The 22,626-nt window shown below is 44.4% G+C and overlaps 1 protein-coding gene across 1 annotated transcript in view; it reads left to right on the forward strand.

The window, feature by feature from the left end:
• The window catches only part of LOC133644448 (transforming growth factor beta receptor type 3-like), a 148,963-nt gene that overhangs the window by 71,607 nt on the left and 54,730 nt on the right, over positions 1 to 22,626 (forward strand). The window contains exons 4-10 of the mRNA XM_062038941.1: positions 2,718 to 2,855; positions 13,668 to 13,851; positions 14,176 to 14,368; positions 15,885 to 16,032; positions 18,430 to 18,619; positions 18,681 to 18,925; positions 20,005 to 20,160. Coding sequence (XP_061894925.1) covers positions 2,718 to 2,855; positions 13,668 to 13,851; positions 14,176 to 14,368; positions 15,885 to 16,032; positions 18,430 to 18,619; positions 18,681 to 18,925; positions 20,005 to 20,160 — 1,254 coding nt within the window. The remainder of the gene's footprint in view (positions 1 to 2,717; positions 2,856 to 13,667; positions 13,852 to 14,175; positions 14,369 to 15,884; positions 16,033 to 18,429; positions 18,620 to 18,680; positions 18,926 to 20,004; positions 20,161 to 22,626) is intronic.

The following is a 22,626-nucleotide window of genomic DNA, read 5'->3' on the forward strand; positions in this document are numbered from 1 at the left end:
TCTCCAGGTGAGGTCAGGTTAAAGATCTCCAGGTGAGGTCAGGTTAAAGATCCCCAGGTGAGGTCAGGTTAAAGATCTCCAGGTGAGGTCAGCTTCAGCAGCAGTCAGGAGTTATGTCCAAGCAGATCTCAGCAGGTTGTTGTTGTTCAGGTGATTGCCATCTTGTTTCTGTCTGGCCCTCCAAGTCTCCATGGTCCCTCAAAGGCAGTCCTGATCATATCTGCTCCCTCAGGACCTCCAAGTCTCCATGGTCCCGCAAAGGCAGTCCTGATCATATCTGCTCCCTCAGGACCGAGGAGCAAGCTTTTTCCAGTCTGCACTGGAGCCTTCTTGCAAGTACAAACAACAACAACATATCAGCATTCACTTTCTTCTCCTTGTGTGGAGGTACTCTGCTGGACTTGTTCCTGGTTTCTGGTGGACTTCTCTCTGATGTCTGCAGCACTTTTCCTTGTGGGTACTTTGGGACCTTTGACTTTGATTGCCCACATCTCTTGATATCAGTGGGAAGATGATCCTTGTTCAGGTACTTTGGGACCTTTAGGGGGGTGTAGATCCCTTTTTTGGTGGATACTTTGGGACCTTTAGGGGGAAGATGGTCCTTGTTGGGGTCTTGAGGATAAGGATGATACTTTGGGACCTTTGACTTTGATTGTCTAAATATCTTGATATTAGTGGGAAGATGATCCTTTTGGGGTTTTTTGGGACCTTTAGGGGGAATATGATACATTATTGAGGAGTACTTGGGACCTTTAGGGGGAATATGATACATTATTGAGGAGTACTTGGGACCTTTGGGGGGAAGATGATTAAAAAACATTTTCGGGGGGGTACTTTAGAACCTTTAGTGGAAGAATGATCCCCTTTTTTAGGGTACTTTGGGACCTTTGACTTTGATTGCCCAAATCTCTTGATATCAGTGGGAAGATGATCCTTTTTGGGGGTACTTTGGGACCTTTAGGGGGAATATGATACATTTTGGAGGGGGGTGCTTTGGGACCTTTAGGGGGAAGATGGTACATTTTGGAGGGGGGTACTTTGGGACCTTTAGGGGGAAGATGGTACATTTTGGAGGGGGGTGCTTTGGGACCTTTAGGGGGAAGATGGTACATTTTGGAGGGGGGTACTTTGGGACCTTTAGGGGGCGTGGATCTATTTTTTGGGGGTACTTTTGGGCCTTTAGGGGAAGTATGATCCCCTTTTTGGGGGTACTTTTGGACCTTAAGGGGAAAAATGATCCCCTTTTTTAGGGTACTTTGGGACCTTTGACTTTAATTGCCCAAATCTCTTGATATCAGTGGGAAGATGATCCATTTTGGAGGGGGGTACTTTAGGACCTTTAGGGGGAAGATGATACATTTTGGAGGGGGGTACTTTGGGACCTTTAGGGGGAATATGATACATTTTGGAGGGGGGTACTTTGGGACCTTTAGGGGGAAGATGGTACATTTTGGCGGGGGGTACATTGGGACCTTTAGGGGGTGTGGATCTATTTTTTGGGGGTACTTTTGGGGAAGTATGATCCCCTTTTTGGGGGTACTTTTGGACCTTAGGGGGGAAAATGATCCCCTTTTTTAGGGTACTTTGGGACCTTTGACTTTAATTGCCCAAATCTCTTGATATCAGTGGGAAGATGATCCTTTTTAAAAGGTACTTTGGGACCTTTAGGGGGAAGATGATACATTTTGGAGGGGGGTACATTGGGACCTTTAGGGGGTGTGGATCTAATTTTTGGGGGTACTTTGGGACCTTTAGGGGGACAATGATACATTTTGGAGGGGGGTACTTTGGGACCTTTAGGGGGCGTGGATCTATTTTTTGGGGGTACTTTTGGACCTTTAGGGGAAGTATGATCCACTTTTTGGGAGTACTTTGGGACCTTAAGGGGAAGAATGATCCCCTTTGACTTTGATTGCACAAATCTATTGATATTAGTGGGAAGATGATCCTTTTTGGGGGTACTTTTGGGGGTCAGTAGAGCCATAATAAATTCATAAAAGAAGCAAACTTCATGAATGTTTTTTGTGAGCAACAAGTATGTGCTCCAATCACTACATCACAACAAAATAAGAGTTGTAGAAATGATTGGAAACTCTAGACGTGGTGTTCTTTACACGTGTATATAGACTTTTGACCAGGACTGTGTGTCCGCAGTCAGCTCACTAGTCCATTGTTTGCTCTTCATTCACTAACAAAGGCCGCTACATCATGGCAGCTCGCCACTGATCAAGTTTGTGAGCGCGTCGTTAAATAACATACGTCTTTGTGGCTCCGCTTAGCCACAAGTTGTGCTGATTTGATTAGCGTGGGAAGGATGCTCAAAGCTTAGTAGCAAATCTTCTGGCTTTAGAAGATGTTTTAGTGGCTGACGTGCGAGCAGAGCGCAGATATTAGAGCAAGATGCTGGCCTCTGCAGAATGAGAACGGAAGGAACCAAGACTTTTTGTTTTTCCTGTTGTGTAGCAGACTGTGAAAACGTGTTTGGGGACGAGAGCAAAGCAGAGTTGAGTGAAGAGGCCAAACAAAGACTCCTCTGTGCTCGCCCGGGCCACATGCAGGAAAACACTTCTTATCAGCGACTGATAAAAAGAACTCAAATGCAACAAGAAGAATAATACGTGTGTAGTGTGGGACTAATCAGCCCTGGGGAGACCACAACAATGTCAGGGAGGTCTTGTTTTTGTCACTCACCAGCTGTGCTCCCTCCCGTCCACCAGGTGGAGCTGCACCTGAAGCCCATCCAGTCGATGTCGCGCCACCGCAAGCCTCTGGTGTTCGTGCTCAACTCCCCCAGGCCGCTCGTCTGGAAGATCAAGACGGAGAACCTGGCCCCGGGCGTCCAACGCACCTTTCATGTGAGTCCAGCTGAGAGTCGCCATTGGTTTGCTGCCATTAGCATTAGCATTAGCAACACTGGAAACGTAAGATTAAAAAGTGTAGCATTTATTTTTATTTTTTTCACTTTGTTTTTTAATTTTTTGCAAAAAAAATTTATATGAATATGTTGTTTGTTAGAGTATCCTTTTAGAATTCATAGTCCGATGTTTTTTTTGTTCGCAGGACCGTGGTCACAATTTTATTTGGATCACGTTCAAATTTGGCGTGTTGGTAACAGTACTTGAAATGCCGACGTGGACCAAAAATGGCGTCTCTTTCTCCAATTTTGATGATGTTATGACATTTTTAAACTGGTTAATTTGAGCGTATTAATAGCCCGTAAGGACCAGATGAGTAGCCCGCCGGCCTGTTCTAAAAATAGCTCAAATAGCAGCACTTACCAGTGAGCTGCCTCTATTTTTTAAATTGTATTTATTTACTAGCAAGTTGGTCTCGCTTTGCTCGACATTTTTAATTCTAAGAGAGACAAAACTCAAATAGAATTTGAAAATCCAAGAAAATATTTTAAAGACTTGGTCTTCACTTGTTTAAATAAATTCTTTTTTTTTTTTACTTTGCTTCTTATAACTTTCAGAAAGACAATTTTAGAGAAAAAATACAACCTTAAAAATTATTTTAGGATTTTTAAACACATATACATTTTTACCTTTTAAATTCCTTCCTCTTCTTTCCTGACAATTTAAATCAATGTTCAAGTAAATGTATTTTTTTTATTGTAAAGAATAATAAATACATTTTAATTTGATTCTTCATTTTAGCTTCTGTTTTTTCGACAAAGAATATTTGTGAAATATTTCTTCAAACTTATTATGATTAAAATTTAAAAAAAATATTCTGGCAAATCTGTAAAATCTGTAGAATCAAATTTAAATCTTATTTCAAAGTCTTTTGAATTTCTTTTAAAATGTTTGTTCTGGAAAATCTAGAAGAAATAATGATTTGTCTTTGTTAGAAATATAGCTTGGTCCAATTTGTTATATATTCTAACAAAGTGTAGATTGGATTTTAACCTATTTAAAACATGTCATCAAAATTCTAAAATTAATCTTAATCAGGAAAAATTACTAATGATGTTCCATAAATTATTTTTTTAAGTTTTTCTCTTCTTTTTTTCGGTTGAATTTTGAATTTTAAAGAGTCGAAATTGAAGATAAACTATGTTTCAAAATTTAATTGTCATTTTTTTCGTGTTTTCTCCTCTTTTAAACCGTTCAATTAAGTGTAAATATCATTAATTATTAATAATAACATAGAGTTAAAGGTAAACTGAGCAAATTGGCTATTTCTGGCAATTTATTTAAGTGTGTATCAAACTGGTAGCCCTTCGCATTAATCACTACCCAAGAAGTAGCTCTTGCTTTCAAAAAGGTTGCTGACCCCTGCTGTATATCCTCCTGAGAGACAGTCAGGCGGAGATACACACAATTTCAGGATGTCTCTTGGGATACGTTATGGTTGGCTCCGATACACGAGAACTGTATCGTACTCGGTAGCCGCGATGACAGACACAAGACAGCAGACGGCCATCTTTGAGAGTTTCAGAAAAGTCTTTCCGTGACTTGTTTTAGCATTTTTACTTTCTTTTTTAAAATAACATTAACTTGATAATTGTTTTTACCTTTCCACCCAGCTGTCCGATGTTTTTTTGTTCGCTGGACAGCGGTTACAGTTTTATTTGGATCACGTTCAAATTTGGCATGTTGGTAACAGTACTTGAAATGCCGACGTGGACCAAAAATGGCGTCTCTTTCTCCAATTTTGATGAAGTTATGACATTTTTAAACTGGTTAATTTGAGCGTATTAATGGCATTTGACTTGTAAGCTACATACTGTATATCCTCCTGAGAGACAGTCAGGCAGAGATACACACAATTTCAGGATGTCTCTTGGGATACGTTATGGTTGGCTCCGATACACGAGAACTGTATCGTACTCGGTAGCCGCGTTGACAGACACAAGACAGCAGACGGCCATCTTTGAGAGTTTCAGAAAAGTCTTTCCGTGACTTGTTTGAGCATTTTTACTTTCTTTTTTAAAATAACATTAACTTGATAATTGTTTTTATTAGATTATCTTCGAGAAGTTATCGATACCTTTCCACCCAGCTGTCCGATGTTTTTTTGTTCGCTGGACAGCGGTCACAGTTTTATTTGGATCACGTTCAAATTTGGCATGTTGGTAACCGTACCTGAAATGCAGATGTGGGCCAAAAATGGCGTATCTCTCGTCTATTTTGATGAAGTTGTGACATTTTTAAACTAGTTGAAATGAGTGTATTAATGACATTTGACTTGTAAGCTACATACTGTATATCCTCCTGAGAGACAGTCAGGCAGACATACACAAAATTGCAGGATGTCTTTTGGGATACGTTATGGTTGGCTCCAATACAGGAGAACTGTATCGTACTGGTGTATACAAATGAGTTAACACAAGTATAAAAGTGTAGTTGCCTGCTGCACAGATGGTTCCGGGTGTATTTATTTGGCTATGACGGCAGTTAAAGCCGGCGTAGCCGCGCTGACAGACACAAAGCAGCTGACGGCCATCTTTGAGAGTTCCAGGAGTGTTTCTCCCTGGCTTGTGTTGCTGAAGAAGGGAATTTCCCGCCCTCAGTGTGTTTATACACAAACGGACAACGTGTGAGTTACACGCGTGTGCATGCAGCTGCTCCACACGTCTGATGGCGTGATAATGGCGTCCACGGCAGCGTGACGCAGAGCGCTAACTGATCCCAGATGGCGATGTTCTTCCTCTTGGCGCCGGGGTCGCAGTGACACCTCCTCCAAATACCACACAGCGCTCTTCAACTGGGCCAGGGCAGTGGGGGTCCTAATGAGGTGGTGATTTATCATTACTGTTTCATGAACAGCGGGATAATGTTCTTGAGGTGTGCTGGGACGTTCATCGGGCTTACGTCAGTGTTTACTGCTCACACCTGGCTTTTGTTCTCCTATTTTAACCAGCTGGGCTCCAAGAAACACTGTTACCCATAATGCAGTTGGGGTGCAAACTTGCCGAGCTGCTGACTGTAGCACTTGGTGTCCGTTTCTTTCCTTCCTTGTTTGTGTTTAGTTGTAGTGTTTGCCTTCGCTAAGTAAAGCTTAACATAGTTTGCTCAGGTGTTCACTTCTGCTCTAATCCAGGAGGAGATGAAAGAACTACAAAATATATTACTTAAAATATTGTAATATAATTGTATCTTTTAATTGTGAAACAATATTACATAATGTAGATATTATTGTTTTAAATTATAAATAACACTGTGTATATGTATATATATGTATGTGTATACATATATGTGTGTATATATATATATATATATATATATATATATATATATATATTTATATATATATATATATATATATATATATATATATATATATATATATATACACACACATACACATATATACACATTATTAAGTATATATGCATATATATATAAAGTATATATATATACACATTATTAAGTATATATGCATATATATATAAAGTATATATATATACACATTATTAAGTATATGGTTGGTTTTCTTGGACTGCTTTAGTGCTTTTGTTCATGAACTCAGTAACTTTGAGCAAGTTAAATTTCTTTAATGATTTTTCCAGTCTAAAAACAACAAAAAAAGACCACCCAGGTTCCTGGATCTTTAGTGGTTTTTTTTGGGATTGTTCTGTTCATGGTTTGCTTAGTCAGACCTTTTGTTTGTATCCATTTCTTGCCCTCAACTGGACTCAGTCAGTAAAGTGAGGTGACATCATGGTCCTCTCTTCCAACTTCTGACATCATCCATAGCTAATGACTTACTGTTATATGACCACACAATAATGACTTACTGTTATATGACCACACGCTATTATTGTCTTCTACCTGCTCTGTATTATGACCATAGATTCTAGTCACCATAAATATATATATATATATATCATACTGTATAGTCCCTAACACTCTCCCATATACTGCAGGGTGAGATATAATAGTGTAAGGGGAAAGACTCTGGCAGTTCTCATTGGTCCATCAGCTGGGCGTGTGGAGGGGAGGGCGGTGGTGGGGGAGAGTAGTGGTGGTGGAGGGGAGGGCGGTGGTGGGGGAGAGTAGTGGTGGTGGAGGGGAGGGTGGTGTAGGGGGAGAGTAGTGGTGGTGGAGGGGAGGGTGGTGTAGGGGGAGAGTAGTGGTGGGGGTGTTCCAGCCTGGAGTGCTTACTTGGTCAAATTCCTGAGGTCTCCATCAGCGGTGAAAGCCTGCAACTAATTTGACTCTGAGGTTGCAACACCACTAATTATGCTCTCATTAAGCTGATGAAGTCCACGTTCCTTCTGAAGACACCACAGCTTCCCTCCAAGAAGTGACCAAGTCCACGTTCCTTCTGAAGACACCACAGCTTCCCTCCAAGAAGTGACCAAGTCCACGTTCCTTCTGAAGACACCACAGCTTCTCTCCAAGAAGTGACCAAGTCCACGTTCCTTCTGAAGACACCACAACTTCTCTCCAAGAAGTGACCAAGTCCACGTTCCTTCTGAAGACACCACAGCTTCCCTCCAAGAAGTGACCAAGTCCACGTTCCTTCTGAAGACACCACAGCTTCTCTCCAAGAAGTGACCAAGTCCACGTTCCTTCTGAAGACACCACAGCTTCTCTCCAAGAAGTGACCAAGTCCACGTTCCTTCTGAAGACACCACAGCTTCTCTCCAAGAAGTGACCAAGTCCACGTTCCTTCTGAAGACACCACAGCTTCTCTCCAAGAAGTGACCGAGTCCACGTTCCTTCTGAAGACACCACAGCTTCTCTCCAAGAAGTGACAGAGTCCACGTTCCTTCTGAAGACACCACAGCTTCTCTCCAAGAAGTGACCGAGTCCACGTTCCTTCTGAAGACACCACAGCTTCTCTCCAAGAAGTGACCAAGTCCACGTTCCTTCTGAAGACACCACAGCTTCTCTTCAAGAAGTGACCAAGTCCACGTTCCTTCTGAAGACACCACAGCTTCTCTCCAAGAAGTGACAGAGTCCACGTTCCTTCTGAAGACACCACAGCTTCTCTCCAAGAAGTGACAGAGTCCACGTTCCTTCTGAAGACACCACAGCTTCTCTCCAAGAAGTGACCAAGTCCACGTTCCTTCTGAAGACACCACAGCTTCTCTCCAAGAAGTGACAGAGTCCACGTTCCTTCTGAAGACACCACAGCTTCTCTCCAAGAAGTGACCAAGTCCACGTTCCTTCTGAAGACACCACAGCTTCTCTTCAAGAAGTGACCAAGTCCACGTTCCTTCTGAAGACACCACAGCTTCTCTCCAAGAAGTGACAGAGTCCACGTTCCTTCTGAAGACACCACAGCTTCTCTCCAAGAAGTGACCAAGTCCACGTTCCTTCTGAAGACACCACAGCTTCTCTTCAAGAAGTGACCAAGTCCACGTTCCTTCTGAAGACACCACAGCTTCTCTCCAAGAAGTGACAGAGTCCACGTTCCTTCTGAAGACACCACAGCTTCTCTCCAAGAAGTGACAGAGTCCACGTTCCTTCTGAAGACACCACAGCTTCTCTCCAAGAAGTGACCAAGTCCACGTTCCTTCTGAAGACACCACAGCTTCTCTCCAAGAAGTGACAGAGTCCACGTTCCTTCTGAAGACACCACAGCTTCTCTCCAAGAAGTGACCAAGTCCACGTTCCTTCTGAAGACACCACAGCTTCTCTTCAAGAAGTGACCAAGTCCACGTTCCTTCTGAAGACACCACAGCTTCTCTCCAAGAAGTGACAGAGTCCACGTTCCTTCTGAAGACACCACAGCTTCTCTCCAAGAAGTGACAGAGTCCACGTTCCTTCTGAAGACACCACAGCTTCTCTCCAAGAAGTGACAGAGTCCACGTTCCTTCTGAAGACACCACAGCTTCTCTCCAAGAAGTGACCAAGTCCACGTTCCTTCTGAAGACACCACAACTTCTCTCCAAGAAGTGACCAAGTCCACGTTCCTTCTGAAGACACCACAGCTTCTCTCCAAGAAGTGACAGAGTCCACGTTCCTTCTGAAGACACCACAGCTTCTCTCCAAGAAGTGACCAAGTCCACGTTCCTTCTGAAGACACCACAGCTTCTCTCCAAGAAGTGACCAAGTCCACGTTCCTTCTGAAGACACCACAGCTTCTCTTCAAGAAGTGACCAAGTCCACGTTCCTTCTGAAGACACCACAGCTTCTCTCCAAGAAGTGACAGAGTCCACGTTCCTTCTGAAGACACCACAGCTTCTCTCCAAGAAGTGACCAAGTCCACGTTCCTTCTGAAGACACCACAGCTTCTCTTCAAGAAGTGACCAAGTCCACGTTCCTTCTGAAGACACCACAGCTTCTCTCCAAGAAGTGACAGAGTCCACGTTCCTTCTGAAGACACCACAGCTTCTCTCCAAGAAGTGACAGAGTCCACGTTCCTTCTGAAGACACCACAGCTTCTCTCCAAGAAGTGACCAAGTCCACGTTCCTTCTGAAGACACCACAGCTTCTCTCCAAGAAGTGACAGAGTCCACGTTCCTTCTGAAGACACCACAGCTTCTCTCCAAGAAGTGACCAAGTCCACGTTCCTTCTGAAGACACCACAGCTTCTCTTCAAGAAGTGACCAAGTCCACGTTCCTTCTGAAGACACCACAGCTTCTCTCCAAGAAGTGACAGAGTCCACGTTCCTTCTGAAGACACCACAGCTTCTCTCCAAGAAGTGACCAAGTCCACGTTCCTTCTGAAGACACCACAGCTTCTCTTCAAGAAGTGACCAAGTCCACGTTCCTTCTGAAGACACCACAGCTTCTCTCCAAGAAGTGACAGAGTCCACGTTCCTTCTGAAGACACCACAGCTTCTCTCCAAGAAGTGACAGAGTCCACGTTCCTTCTGAAGACACCACAGCTTCTCTCCAAGAAGTGACCAAGTCCACGTTCCTTCTGAAGACACCACAGCTTCTCTCCAAGAAGTGACAGAGTCCACGTTCCTTCTGAAGACACCACAGCTTCTCTCCAAGAAGTGACCAAGTCCACGTTCCTTCTGAAGACACCACAGCTTCTCTTCAAGAAGTGACCAAGTCCACGTTCCTTCTGAAGACACCACAGCTTCTCTCCAAGAAGTGACAGAGTCCACGTTCCTTCTGAAGACACCACAGCTTCTCTCCAAGAAGTGACAGAGTCCACGTTCCTTCTGAAGACACCACAGCTTCTCTCCAAGAAGTGACAGAGTCCACGTTCCTTCTGAAGACACCACAGCTTCTCTCCAAGAAGTGACCAAGTCCACGTTCCTTCTGAAGACACCACAACTTCTCTCCAAGAAGTGACCAAGTCCACGTTCCTTCTGAAGACACCACAGCTTCTCTCCAAGAAGTGACAGAGTCCACGTTCCTTCTGAAGACACCACAGCTTCTCTCCAAGAAGTGACCAAGTCCACGTTCCTTCTGAAGACACCACAGCTTCTCTCCAAGAAGTGACCAAGTCCACGTTCCTTCTGAAGACACCACAGCTTCTCTTCAAGAAGTGACCAAGTCCACGTTCCTTCTGAAGACACCACAGCTTCTCTCCAAGAAGTGACAGAGTCCACGTTCCTTCTGAAGACACCACAGCTTCTCTCCAAGAAGTGACAGAGTCCACGTTCCTTCTGAAGACACCACAGCTTCTCTCCAAGAAGTGACCAAGTCCACGTTCCTTCTGAAGACACCACAACTTCTCTCCAAGAAGTGACCAAGTCCACGTTCCTTCTGAAGACACCACAGCTTCTCTCCAAGAAGTGACAGAGTCCACGTTCCTTCTGAAGACACCACAGCTTCTCTCCAAGAAGTGACAGAGTCCACGTTCCTTCTGAAGACACCACAGCTTCTCTCCAAGAAGTGACCAAGTCCACGTTCCTTCTGAAGACACCACAGCTTCTCTCCAAGAAGTGACAGAGTCCACGTTCCTTCTGAAGACACCACAGCTTCTCTCCAAGAAGTGACCAAGTCCACGTTCCTTCTGAAGACACCACAGCTTCTCTTCAAGAAGTGACCAAGTCCACGTTCCTTCTGAAGACACCACAGCTTCTCTCCAAGAAGTGACAGAGTCCACGTTCCTTCTGAAGACACCACAGCTTCTCTCCAAGAAGTGACAGAGTCCACGTTCCTTCTGAAGACACCACAGCTTCTCTCCAAGAAGTGACAGAGTCCACGTTCCTTCTGAAGACACCACAGCTTCTCTCCAAGAAGTGACCAAGTCCACGTTCCTTCTGAAGACACCACAACTTCTCTCCAAGAAGTGACCAAGTCCACGTTCCTTCTGAAGACACCACAGCTTCTCTCCAAGAAGTGACAGAGTCCACGTTCCTTCTGAAGACACCACAGCTTCTCTCCAAGAAGTGACCAAGTCCACGTTCCTTCTGAAGACACCACAGCTTCTCTCCAAGAAGTGACCAAGTCCACGTTCCTTCTGAAGACACCACAGCTTCTCTTCAAGAAGTGACCAAGTCCACGTTCCTTCTGAAGACACCACAGCTTCTCTCCAAGAAGTGACAGAGTCCACGTTCCTTCTGAAGACACCACAGCTTCTCTCCAAGAAGTGACAGAGTCCACGTTCCTTCTGAAGACACCACAGCTTCTCTCCAAGAAGTGACCAAGTCCACGTTCCTTCTGAAGACACCACAACTTCTCTCCAAGAAGTGACCAAGTCCACGTTCCTTCTGAAGACACCACAGCTTCTCTCCAAGAAGTGACAGAGTCCACGTTCCTTCTGAAGACACCACAGCTTCTCTCCAAGAAGTGACCAAGTCCACGTTCCTTCTGAAGACACCACAACTTCTCTCCAAGAAGTGACCAAGTCCACGTTCCTTCTGAAGACACCACAGCTTCTCTCCAAGAAGTGACCAAGTCCACGTTCCTTCTGAAGACACCACAGCTTCTCTCCAAGAAGTGACAGAGTCCACGTTCCTTCTGAAGACACCACAGCTTCTCTCCAAGAAGTGACCAAGTCCACGTTCCTTCTGAAGACACCACAGCTTCTCTCCAAGAAGTGACCAAGTCCACGTTCCTTATGAAGACACCACAGCTTCTCTCCAAGAAGTGACAGAGTCCACGTTCCTTCTGAAGACACCACAGCTTCTTCATTCTGAAGATGTTCTGTTGGTCCTGGATCAGTGTTTCATATCCAGGACCATCCATATTGTTATGTTCGATAAGGAGCATAAGGAAAATATATTTAGTGTAAATATCCTCATCTCTAATGTACTGATAGAGGACACCGGTATTTAAGCCCCGCCCACCACATTTTAGAAGAAATAAATATGTTTACATGTATTAGCCGCAGGTATATACCCATTTTGTACATATTTATTTACATACCTTTACTGTTTACAAACGGTGTCTGTAACAAGGCAGTAAAACGGCTGATCAAACCAAACAGAATTCATGGTCATGGACTCAATAACTCCACCGTGACGCTTTGGTGATTTTACTGAGGAATTTGTGAATGTGAAACAACACAAAAAGAATGTACGTTAATAATACTAACACAGACATTTTTAAACGTGTTAGCATATTAGCTAATGCTAACGAGGCTAGCAGTACGAGAGCATGTACAAATATGCATGGAAACACTCCTACAGACATCACACATGGGACACTTTAGTAAGTAAGAAGAGTTTTAGTTATATTGTCAAACTTACAAACGTAGCTCGGAGTGAAGAATGAAGAATCCACACGAGTAGAAACGCTATGGACGAACACTTCCAGCTTAAGGAACCTGCAGTGAGCAAACTTGTCCAAAAGATGGCGCCACAGCACAAACAATAACACACCTTTTCAGCGCCTCTGTCAGTGTAATATGAAAAGTATTTGTCGAATACAAAACGCTCCTGTACTTGGTATCATTACAGTGGACGTCAGGTGTAGATCCACCCATGGCGTTTGTTTACATTGTGATGGTGGTGAGCTATTGTATCCTCCTACGGTGTGCAGTGAAGCATGTTTAGCTATTCCTCCTCCTCCCGTGATAATGATACTTGTAAGAAACTCACTTTATTTGTCGCCATGGAGGCCAGGATTAGTGATTTAGAAGTAGCTAAAACACTGTGGATGGACGTTAGCCAGGTGTTAAAGCAGCTGTTCCTGAGGGTGTTTCAGTGTTATAACTTCACCTTTATCTTCACTTTTTACACCAATATGCGTCCATTCTCCCTTTTCTGTCTACACACTGTGTCTGCTTGTAAGTACTCTGTGTGTGTGCGCTGCCCAACATGCTCCTCTGCTTTTCTGTCTACACACTGTGTCTGCTTGTAAGTACTCTGTGTGTGTGCGCTGCCCAACATGCTCCTCTGCTTTTCTGTCTACACACTGTGTCTGCTTGTAAGTACTCTGTGTGTGTGCGCTGCCCAACATGCTCCTCTGCTGGTAAAAGCAGCAATGTCAGGGTGTGACGATGCGCCCGTTAACAAAAAAGGAAAACAAATACCAGGCATGTGATTTTTTTCCGTCTGTAGTCAGAATCCGTCTTTTTTGTCACTGTCAAAATATAACACATATTTTCAGTTTTTCATGTTTTTTTCCGACCTACAACGTGTTAAAGTCTTGATCCGTCTCTTTGCCATACCTGCCAACCACTACAGGTTCCCCTAACGAGTACACCTGTTGACCACCCCGTGGTACAAAGTAGTGAAACATCTCCACAGGCAGGGGACAAACTGTACAGAAACAAGTGCTTTCTGCTGTCTGCAACAAATGGATTGTGTTTCTATCAAAAGTTGGTATTTGCTGTTAAGAAGTTGACTCCTCCCCCTGCAGGTGTCCCAGGGCTCGGAGGTGCGCTTCCCACCTGGCAACTTCTCCCGGTCCTGCCACGTCCACCAGGAGCTCCTCCCACACGGCAACCAGCACCTCCTCACCTGGACCCTCAAGACCTACCAGGCACTCACCTCCTTCTCCGAGATCAGGATGACCCGAGACGTCTACGTCAAAGTGGGAGAAGGTGTGCGCGTGTGTGTGTGTGTGTGTGTGTGTGTGTGTGTGTGTGTGTGTGTGTGTGTGTGTGTGTGTGTGTGTGTGTGTGTGTGTGTGTGTGTGTGTGTCCCACCTTCATCAGGGTGGTATGAGGACCTCCATCTTTCCCCCAAAGACCATGTGGTGGTCAGTCGGTTGTCACCTTGTCTTGAGAGTTTCACCTTGCCAGAAAGGAAGCGTTGAGGAGGAGTGGTACCTCTTGCTCACTAACCCCCCCATCTGACCTTATGACCCCAATAACCCCCCCATCTGACCTCATGACCCCACTAACCCCCATCCTCTGGCCTCACAGACCCGGTGTTCTCGGACACGTGCAAGATCGACAGCAGGTTCCTGTCCCTCAACTACCTGGGGGGTTACGTGCAGCCACAGCCCTCCAGAGGCTGCGTCCTGTCTGCAGACCACCAGGACCAGGACCAGGACCAGAACCAGGACCAGGACCAGGAGGTTCACATCATCGAGCTCCAGGCCCCCAACTCCAGCAGGTGAACTTAACTGGTCTAAGGTCTCAGGTGACCATACTTATTCACAATCCTTATGCATGCTTTTCTTTATGGACGCATTCTAAGTAACAAATAAGTGCTAGCAACAGTCAGCTAACAGGAGTGCACCATTCAGCCCTTAAACCTTCCAAATAACTAGCTTATGTTGCTATATTGACATGCTGAGCTGCTGCATGGCCTCGGAGCAGGTGAAAGTTAGTTGTAGATGATAAATGATGTCTCTCACCTGGATAGTAGGAGGTTGTGGACATAAACCCACAAGTTGACACCCAAATTAGACCTGGAGATGGCCAGAAAAACAGGAAATCTTTGTTAGGATGATGATAATTCTTCATCTAAACGGAAAGACATAAATATTACCACCGTTTCCTGACTTCAGTAGAAGAAGAAAAACATCAGTAGAAGAGGACACAAAATAGAAAACTAGTGGCTGACCTTATTTGTCTTAGTTTTTGAGCGTCTGGTCTACTTCGCTCAGTTTCTCTGCAGGTTCTGACTTTAGTTGTGTTGCTACCACTGCCAGACATGTTGGACTATTCATCCTGACACGACACCACCACAACACGTCGTATTTAGAAATGCCTGACACGACGCCACCACAACACGTCCTACTCAGAAATGCCTGACACGACGCCACCACAACACGTCCTACTCAGAAATGCCTGACACGACGCCACCACAACACGTCCTACTCAGAAATGCCTGACACGACGCCACCACAACACATCCTACTCAGAAATGCCTGACACGACGCCACCACAACACGTCCTACTCAGAAATGCCTGACACGACGCCACCACAACACGTCCTACTCAGAAATGCCTGACACGACACCACCACAACACGTCCTACTCAGAAATGCCTGACACGACGCCACCACCACACGTCCTACTCAGAAATGCCTGACACGACGCCACCACAACACGTCCTACTCAGAAATGCCTGACACGACGCCACCACAACACGTCCTACTCAGAAATGCCTGACACGACGCCACCACAACACGTCCTACTCAGAAATGCCTGACACGACGCCACCACAACACGTCCTACTCAGAAATGCCTGACACGATGCCACCACAACACGTCCTACTCAGAAATGCCTGACACGACGCCACCACAACACAACTATTTTGCAAGGTTGTTTCGGAGTCAGTTTTAAAGGACATGTATGTATCATCAACATTGTGCTATGTAGAGTGGCGCTTTCCTTCATTTTCAGCAGACTGCATTGCAAAATGATCAAACTCCCCCTCTTCCTCTCACACGAGATCTACCAGGACTGGGACTATTTAAATAACTAATTTTTAGCCTTACAACTGTGCACTGAGGGTCCATGCAGTCAGCATTAGAGGGGCCCCTGGAGCACATGATAGGGGCCCCTGGTGCACATGATAGGGGCCCCTGGAGCACATGAGAGGGGCCCCTGGAGCACATGATAGGGGCCCCTGGTGCACATGATAGACCCCGACCTCATAACCTCCTCTTTGGTGCCACAGTGCCTTCCAGGTGGACGTGGTGGTAGAGCTGCGGCCCCAGGAGGACGACGCTCCACTACACCGTGATGTGGTCCTGCTGCTCAAGTGCACCAAGTCAGTCAACTGGGTCATCAAGTCCCACAACGTGGTGGGCAAGCTCAGCGTGGTGGTGAGTGAAGTCACAACTGTTGTTTATACTTATATACAGTCCCACAACGTGGTGGGCAAGCTCAGCGTGGTGGTGAGTGAAGTCACAACTGTTGTTTATACTTATATACAGTCCCACAACGTGGTGGGCAAGCTCAGCGTGGTGGTGAGTGAAGTCACAACTGTTGTTTATACTTATATACAGTCCCACAACGTGGTGGGCAAGCTCAGCGTGGTGGTGAGTGAAGTCACAACTGTTGTTTATACTTATATACAGTCCCACAACGTGGTGGGCAAGCTCAGCGTGGTGGTGAGTAATGTCACAACTGTTGTTTATACTTAAGTACAGTCCCACAACGTGGTGGGCAAGCTCAGCGTGGTGGTGAGTGATGTCACAACTGTTGTTTATACTTATATACAGTCCCACAACGTGGTGGGCAAGCTCAGCGTGGTGGTGAGTGATGTCACAACTGTTATTTATACTTATATACAGTCCCACAGCGTGGTGGGCAAGCTCAGCGTGGTGGTGAATGATGTCACAACTGTTGTTTATACTTACAGGTATATACAGTCCCACAGCGTGGTGGTGAGTGAAGTCACAACTGTTGTTTAAACGTATATACAGTCCCACAATGTGGTGGGCAAGCTCAGCGTGGTGGTGAGTGAAGTCACAACTGTTGTTTAAACATATATACAGTCCCACAACGTGGTGGGCAAGCTCAGCGTGGTGGTGAGTGATGTCACAACTGTTGTTTAAACGTATATACAGTCCCACAACGTGGTGGGCAAGCTCAGCGTGGTCACAACTGTTGTTTATACTTATATACAGTCCCACAACGTGGTGGTGAGTGATGTCACAACTGTTGTTTATACTTCACATGTTTGGAAGTAGGGCTGCACCGTTCATCAACACTGAGGTGTAACTAGTGCCATCACCTTATTGGACGAGGCGTTTGATTGGCAGACATGTTTGCCAATCAGAACTCTTGAGCCTCATGTTTGTTGGTCTCTGGTGTAGAAGACAAGAGGTCTCACTCTGCGCATTGCGCAGGTATTTAACAATAGGTTGTACTATAAAGAGTATTTAGCAATAAGTTGTACTATAAAGAGTATTTAACAGTAGGTTGTACTATAAAGAGTATTTAACAATAAGTTGTACTATAAAGAGTATTTAGCAATAAGTTGTACTATAAAGAGTATTTAACAGTAGGTTGTACTATAAAGAGTATTTAACAATAAGTTGTACTATAAAGAGTATTTAGCAATAAGTTGTACTATAAAGAGTATTTAACAATTGGTTGTACTATAAATAGGTTGTACTATAAAGAATATTTAACAATTAGTTGTACATAAACAATTAGCTGCTCACTTGCCTATAAAAAACACAAACATTTGACTGTAAAATGTAATTTTTTTTAATGGCAAATGCCAAAGATTGTAAATGTTCTTCTTCTTCTTCTTATTATTATTATTATTATTATTGGAACAAAACACAATTCCTCCGACTTGGTCTGTGCTCTGCCAAGTCTAGTCCTTTACAGAGCAACTGTGAGGCTCTAGGAACGTCTCCATGGTGATGAGTTGAAACAGGAAGCAGCTGACCTCACCTTTGCCCTTCACAACAAAGGCTGTCACTACTTATGTCAAGTGGTTTTATTTTGTTAAATTCCAAAAAAGCTCTAAAAAAAATAAATGTTTTCACCTTGTCATTATGGGGTATTGTGTGTAGAATTTTGAGGGAAACGTCAAAATAAAGAAAAAAAGAATAATTCCGTTAGTAATTAGATTATTTTGGGGTAAGTAACAATGAACTGTAATTACTGAAGTCATTTGTAATGAAGTATAAATAGTTGGACAACTTCCTTGCTGTACTATTTGATGCTGGCTGCAGGAACAGATTATCAGCCTAAATGAACATCTTATTTCTATATTTCTTAAAAGTTTAACAGATTATCAGCCTAAATGAACATCTTATTTCTATATTTCTTAAAAGTTTAACAGATTATCAGCCTAAATGAACATCTTATTTCTATATTTCTTAGAAGTTTAACAGATTATCAGCCTAAATGAACATCTTATTTCTATATTTCTTAGAAGTTTAACAGATTATCAGCCTAAATGAACATCTTATTTCTATATTTCTTAAAAGTTTAACAGATTATCAGCCTAAATGAACATCTTATTTCTATATTTCTTAAAAGTTTAACAGATTATCAGCCTAAATGAACATCTTATTTCTATATTTCTTAGAAGTTTAACAGATTATCAGCCTAAATGAACATCTTATTTCTATATTTCTTAGAAGTTTACAGCCAAAAAGCATTGAAGTGAAGATTTGAGTCACATGAGCGATTAGAAGGAGCAGTTGAGGTGAAAGGTCATTGAGCTTGCTATGATATGCGGTGATGTGTGTCTCCAGGCGTCTGACAGCATCAGCGTGAGTCCCGGCACTGAGAGGAGGATGCAGGTGTCTAAGAGCCCCAAGCAGCAGCTGCCCCCCGGAGCCCCAGCACTGATCACGTGGTTGCATCAGCACAACTACGGCGCCACCACCTCGTACACCAGCACACCCCTCGCCAACCACTTTGACGTGCGGCTGAAGGAAGAAGGTAGGAAGTCTCTGGCCGCCGTCTGCCATCGCCACGCTTTTAACGCACGTGTGGCTTCTAGAAGCCCGCCGTCACCCGGACGCCGCCTTGCCCCCAGAGCTCGCCATCCTGCGCCAATCCGGCCCGGCGTCGGGGGGGGCTTTGCGGCGCTCCGGCCCGCCCTTCACCTTCCCTCCCCCGGAGTCCGAGGGCCTGCCGCTGCCCTCCCTCCTGGACGACCACCCCTGGGAGGCGCCGAGCGTGAGCCTCGCCGTGCAGTGTGAAGACGCCAAGATGGTGGTCAGCATCAGCAAGGAGAGCCTGGAGGTGAGCGAATATATCTCATGCGGGGTCAAAGTGCATCCTGTCCGCCATTTTCACTACAACTAACCAATTATATCTCTCATGGTCGGATTTGGTTCTCACGCCCCCCCTAAGGGCCGCCATTTTGACTAGAACTAACCAATTATATCTCTCATGGTCAGATTCGGTTCTCACGCCCCCCCTAAAGTCCGCCATTTTGACTACAACTAACCAATTATATCTCTCATGGTCAGATTCGGTTCTCATGCCCCCCCTATAGTCCACCATTTTGACTAGAACTAACCAATTATATCTCTCATGGTCGGATTTGGTTCTCACGCCCCCCCTAAGGGCCGCCATTTTGACTAGAACTAACCAATTATATCTCTCATGGTCAGATTCGGTTCTCACGCCCCCCCTAAAGTCCGCCATTTTGACTACAACTAACCAATTATATCTCTCATGGTCAGATTCGGTTCTCATGCCCCCCCTATAGTCCACCATTTTGACTAGAACTAACCAATTATATCTCTCATGGTCGGATTTGGTTCTCACGCCCCCCCTAAGGGCCGCCATTTTGACTAGAACTAACCAATTATATCTCTCATGGTCAGATTCGGTTCTCACGCCCCCCCTAAAGTCCGCCATTTTGACTACAACTAACCAATTATATCTCTCATGGTCAGATTCGGTTCTCACGCCCCCCCTATAGTCCACCATTTTGACTAGAACTAACCAATTATATCTCTCATGGTCGGATTTGGTTCTCACGCCCCCCCTAAGCGCCGCCATTTTGACTAGAACTAACCAATTATATCTCTCATGGTCAGATTCAGTTCTCACGCCCCCCCCCCCCCCATAGTCCACCATTTTGACTAGAACTAACCAATTATATCTCTCATGGTCGGATTTGGTTCTCACGCCCCCCCTACGGGCCGCCATTTTGACTAGAACTAACCAATTATATCTCACTCCAAAATAACACTCCAAAATAACACTCCAAAATAACACTCCAAAATAAGACTTGAAAATAACTCTTCAAAATAAGAGCTGAAAAGGGACAAGTAGAGAAGAGTTGTGCTCACAGGAGTGTTTCCTGCCAGGTCAACGGCTTTGCCAACGCCAACCTCACGCTGCAGGACCCACAATGCAAAGCGGAGGTCAACACCACCCACTACACGCTGGAGACCCCTCTGACGGGCTGCCTGACCACCGTCTACCCACTGCAGGGAACCACCAGCGCCCTCTACATCAACACTGTGAGTCCACTCCACCCTGCACCACCTGTCTGCATTACACCACCCTATCTACACAGTCACCATCACCCTGCACCACCTGTCTGCATTACACCACCCTATCTACACAGTCACCATCACCCTGCACCACCTGTCTGCATTACACCACCCTATCTACACAGTCACCATCACCCTGCACCACCTGTCTGCATTACACCACCCTATCTACACAGTCACCATCACCCTGCACCACCTGTCTGCATTACACCACCCTATCTACACAGTCACCATCACCCTGCACCACCTGTCTGCATTACACCACCCTATCTACACAGTCACCATCACCCTGCACCACCTGTCTGCATTACACCACCCTATCTACACAGTCACCATCACCCTGCACCACCTGTCTGCATTACACCACCCTATCTACACAGTCACCATCACCCTGCACCACCTGTCTGCATTACACCACCCTATCTACACAGTCACCATCACCCTGCACCACCTGTCTACATTACACCACCCTATGCCCTGGACTACACAGTCACCATCAAGTGTACATCCACTTGTAAAGAACATCATGTCATGGCTGTCTTGAGTTTCCAATCATTCTTATTTTGTTGTGATGTAGTGATTGGAGCACATACTTGTTGTTGTTGTTGTGATGTAGTGATTGGAGCACATACTTGTTGTTGTTGTTGTGATGTAGTGATTGGAGCACATACTTGTTGTTGTTGTGATGTAGTGATTGGAGCACATACTTGTTGTTGTTGTTGTGATGTAGTGATTGGAGCACATACTTGTTGTTGTTGTGATGTAGTGATTGGAGCACATACTTGTTGTTGTTGTTGTGATGTAGTGATTGGAGCACATACTTGTTGTTGTTGTGATGTAGTGATTGGAGCACATACTTGTTGTTGTTGTGATGTAGTGATTGGAGCACATACTTGTTGTTGTGATGTAGTGATTGGAGCACATACTTGTTGTTGTGATGTAGTGATTGGAGCACATACTTGTTGTTGTTGTGATGTAGTGATTGGAGCACATACTTGTTGTTGTTGTTGTGATGTAGTGATTGGAGCACATACTTGTTGTTGTTGTGATGTAGTGATTGGAGCACATACTTGTTGTTGTTGTGATGTAGTGATTGGAGCACATACTTGTTGTTGTGATGTAGTGATTGGAGCACATACTTGTTGTTGTTGTGATGTAGTGATTGGAGCACATACTTGTTGTTGTTGTGATGTAGTGATTGGAGCACATACTTGTTGTTGTGATGTAGTGATTGGAGCACATACTTGTTGTTGTGATGTAGTGATTGGAGCACATACTTGTTGTTGTTGTGATGTAGTGATTGGAGCACATACTTGTTGTTGTTGTGATGTAGTGATTGGAGCACATACTTGTTGTTGTTGTGATGTAGTGATTGGAGCACATACTTGTTGTTGTTGTTGTGATGTAGTGATTGGAGCACATACTTGTTGTTGTTGTTGTGATGTAGTGATTGGAGCACATACTTGTTGTTGTTGTGATGTAGTGATTGGAGCACATACTTGTTGTTGTTGTTGTGATGTAGAGATTGGAGCACATACTTGTTGTTGTTGTGATGTAGTGATTGGAGCACGTACTTGTTGTTGTTGTGATGTAGTGATTGGAGCACATACTTGTTGTTGTTGTTGTGATGTAGTGATTGGAGCACATACTTGTTGTTGTTGTGATGTAGTGATTGGAGCACATACTTGTTGTTGTGATGTAGTGATTGGAGCACATACTTGTTGTTGTTGTGATGTAGTGATTGGAGCACATACTTGTTGTTGTGATGTAGTGATTGGAGCACATACTTGTTGTTGTTGTGATGTAGTGATTGGAGCACATACTTGTTGTTGTTGTTGTGATGTAGTGATTGGAGCACATACTTGTTGTTGTTGTGATGTAGTGATTGGAGCACATACTTGTTGTTGTTGTGATGTAGTGATTGGAGCACATACTTGTTGTTGTTGTTGTGATGTAGTGATTGGAGCACATACTTGTTGTTGTTGTGATGTAGTGATTGGAGCACATAGTTGTTGTTGTGATGTAGTGATTGGAGCACATACTTGTTGTTGTGATGTAGTGATTGGAGCACATACTTGTTGTTGTTGTGATGTAGTGATTGGAGCACATACTTGTTGTTGTGATGTAGTGATTGGAGCACATACTTGTTGTTGTGATGTAGTGATTGGAGCACATACTTGTTGTTGTTGTGATGTAGTGATTGGAGCACATACTTGTTGTTGTTGTGATGTAGTGATTGGAGCACATACTTGTTGTTGTTGTGATGTAGTGATTGGAGCACATACTTGTTGTTGTTGTTGTGATGTAGTGATTGGAGCACATACTTGTTGTTGTTGTTGTGATGTAGTGATTGGAGCACATACTTGTTGTGATGTAGTGATTGGAGCACATACTTGTTGTTGTTGTTGTGATGTAGTGATTGGAGCACATACT

The sequence above is a fragment of the Entelurus aequoreus genome, linkage group LG27, assembly GCF_033978785.1.
Source record: "Entelurus aequoreus isolate RoL-2023_Sb linkage group LG27, RoL_Eaeq_v1.1, whole genome shotgun sequence".
Taxonomy (NCBI): Eukaryota; Metazoa; Chordata; class Actinopteri; order Syngnathiformes; family Syngnathidae; genus Entelurus; species Entelurus aequoreus.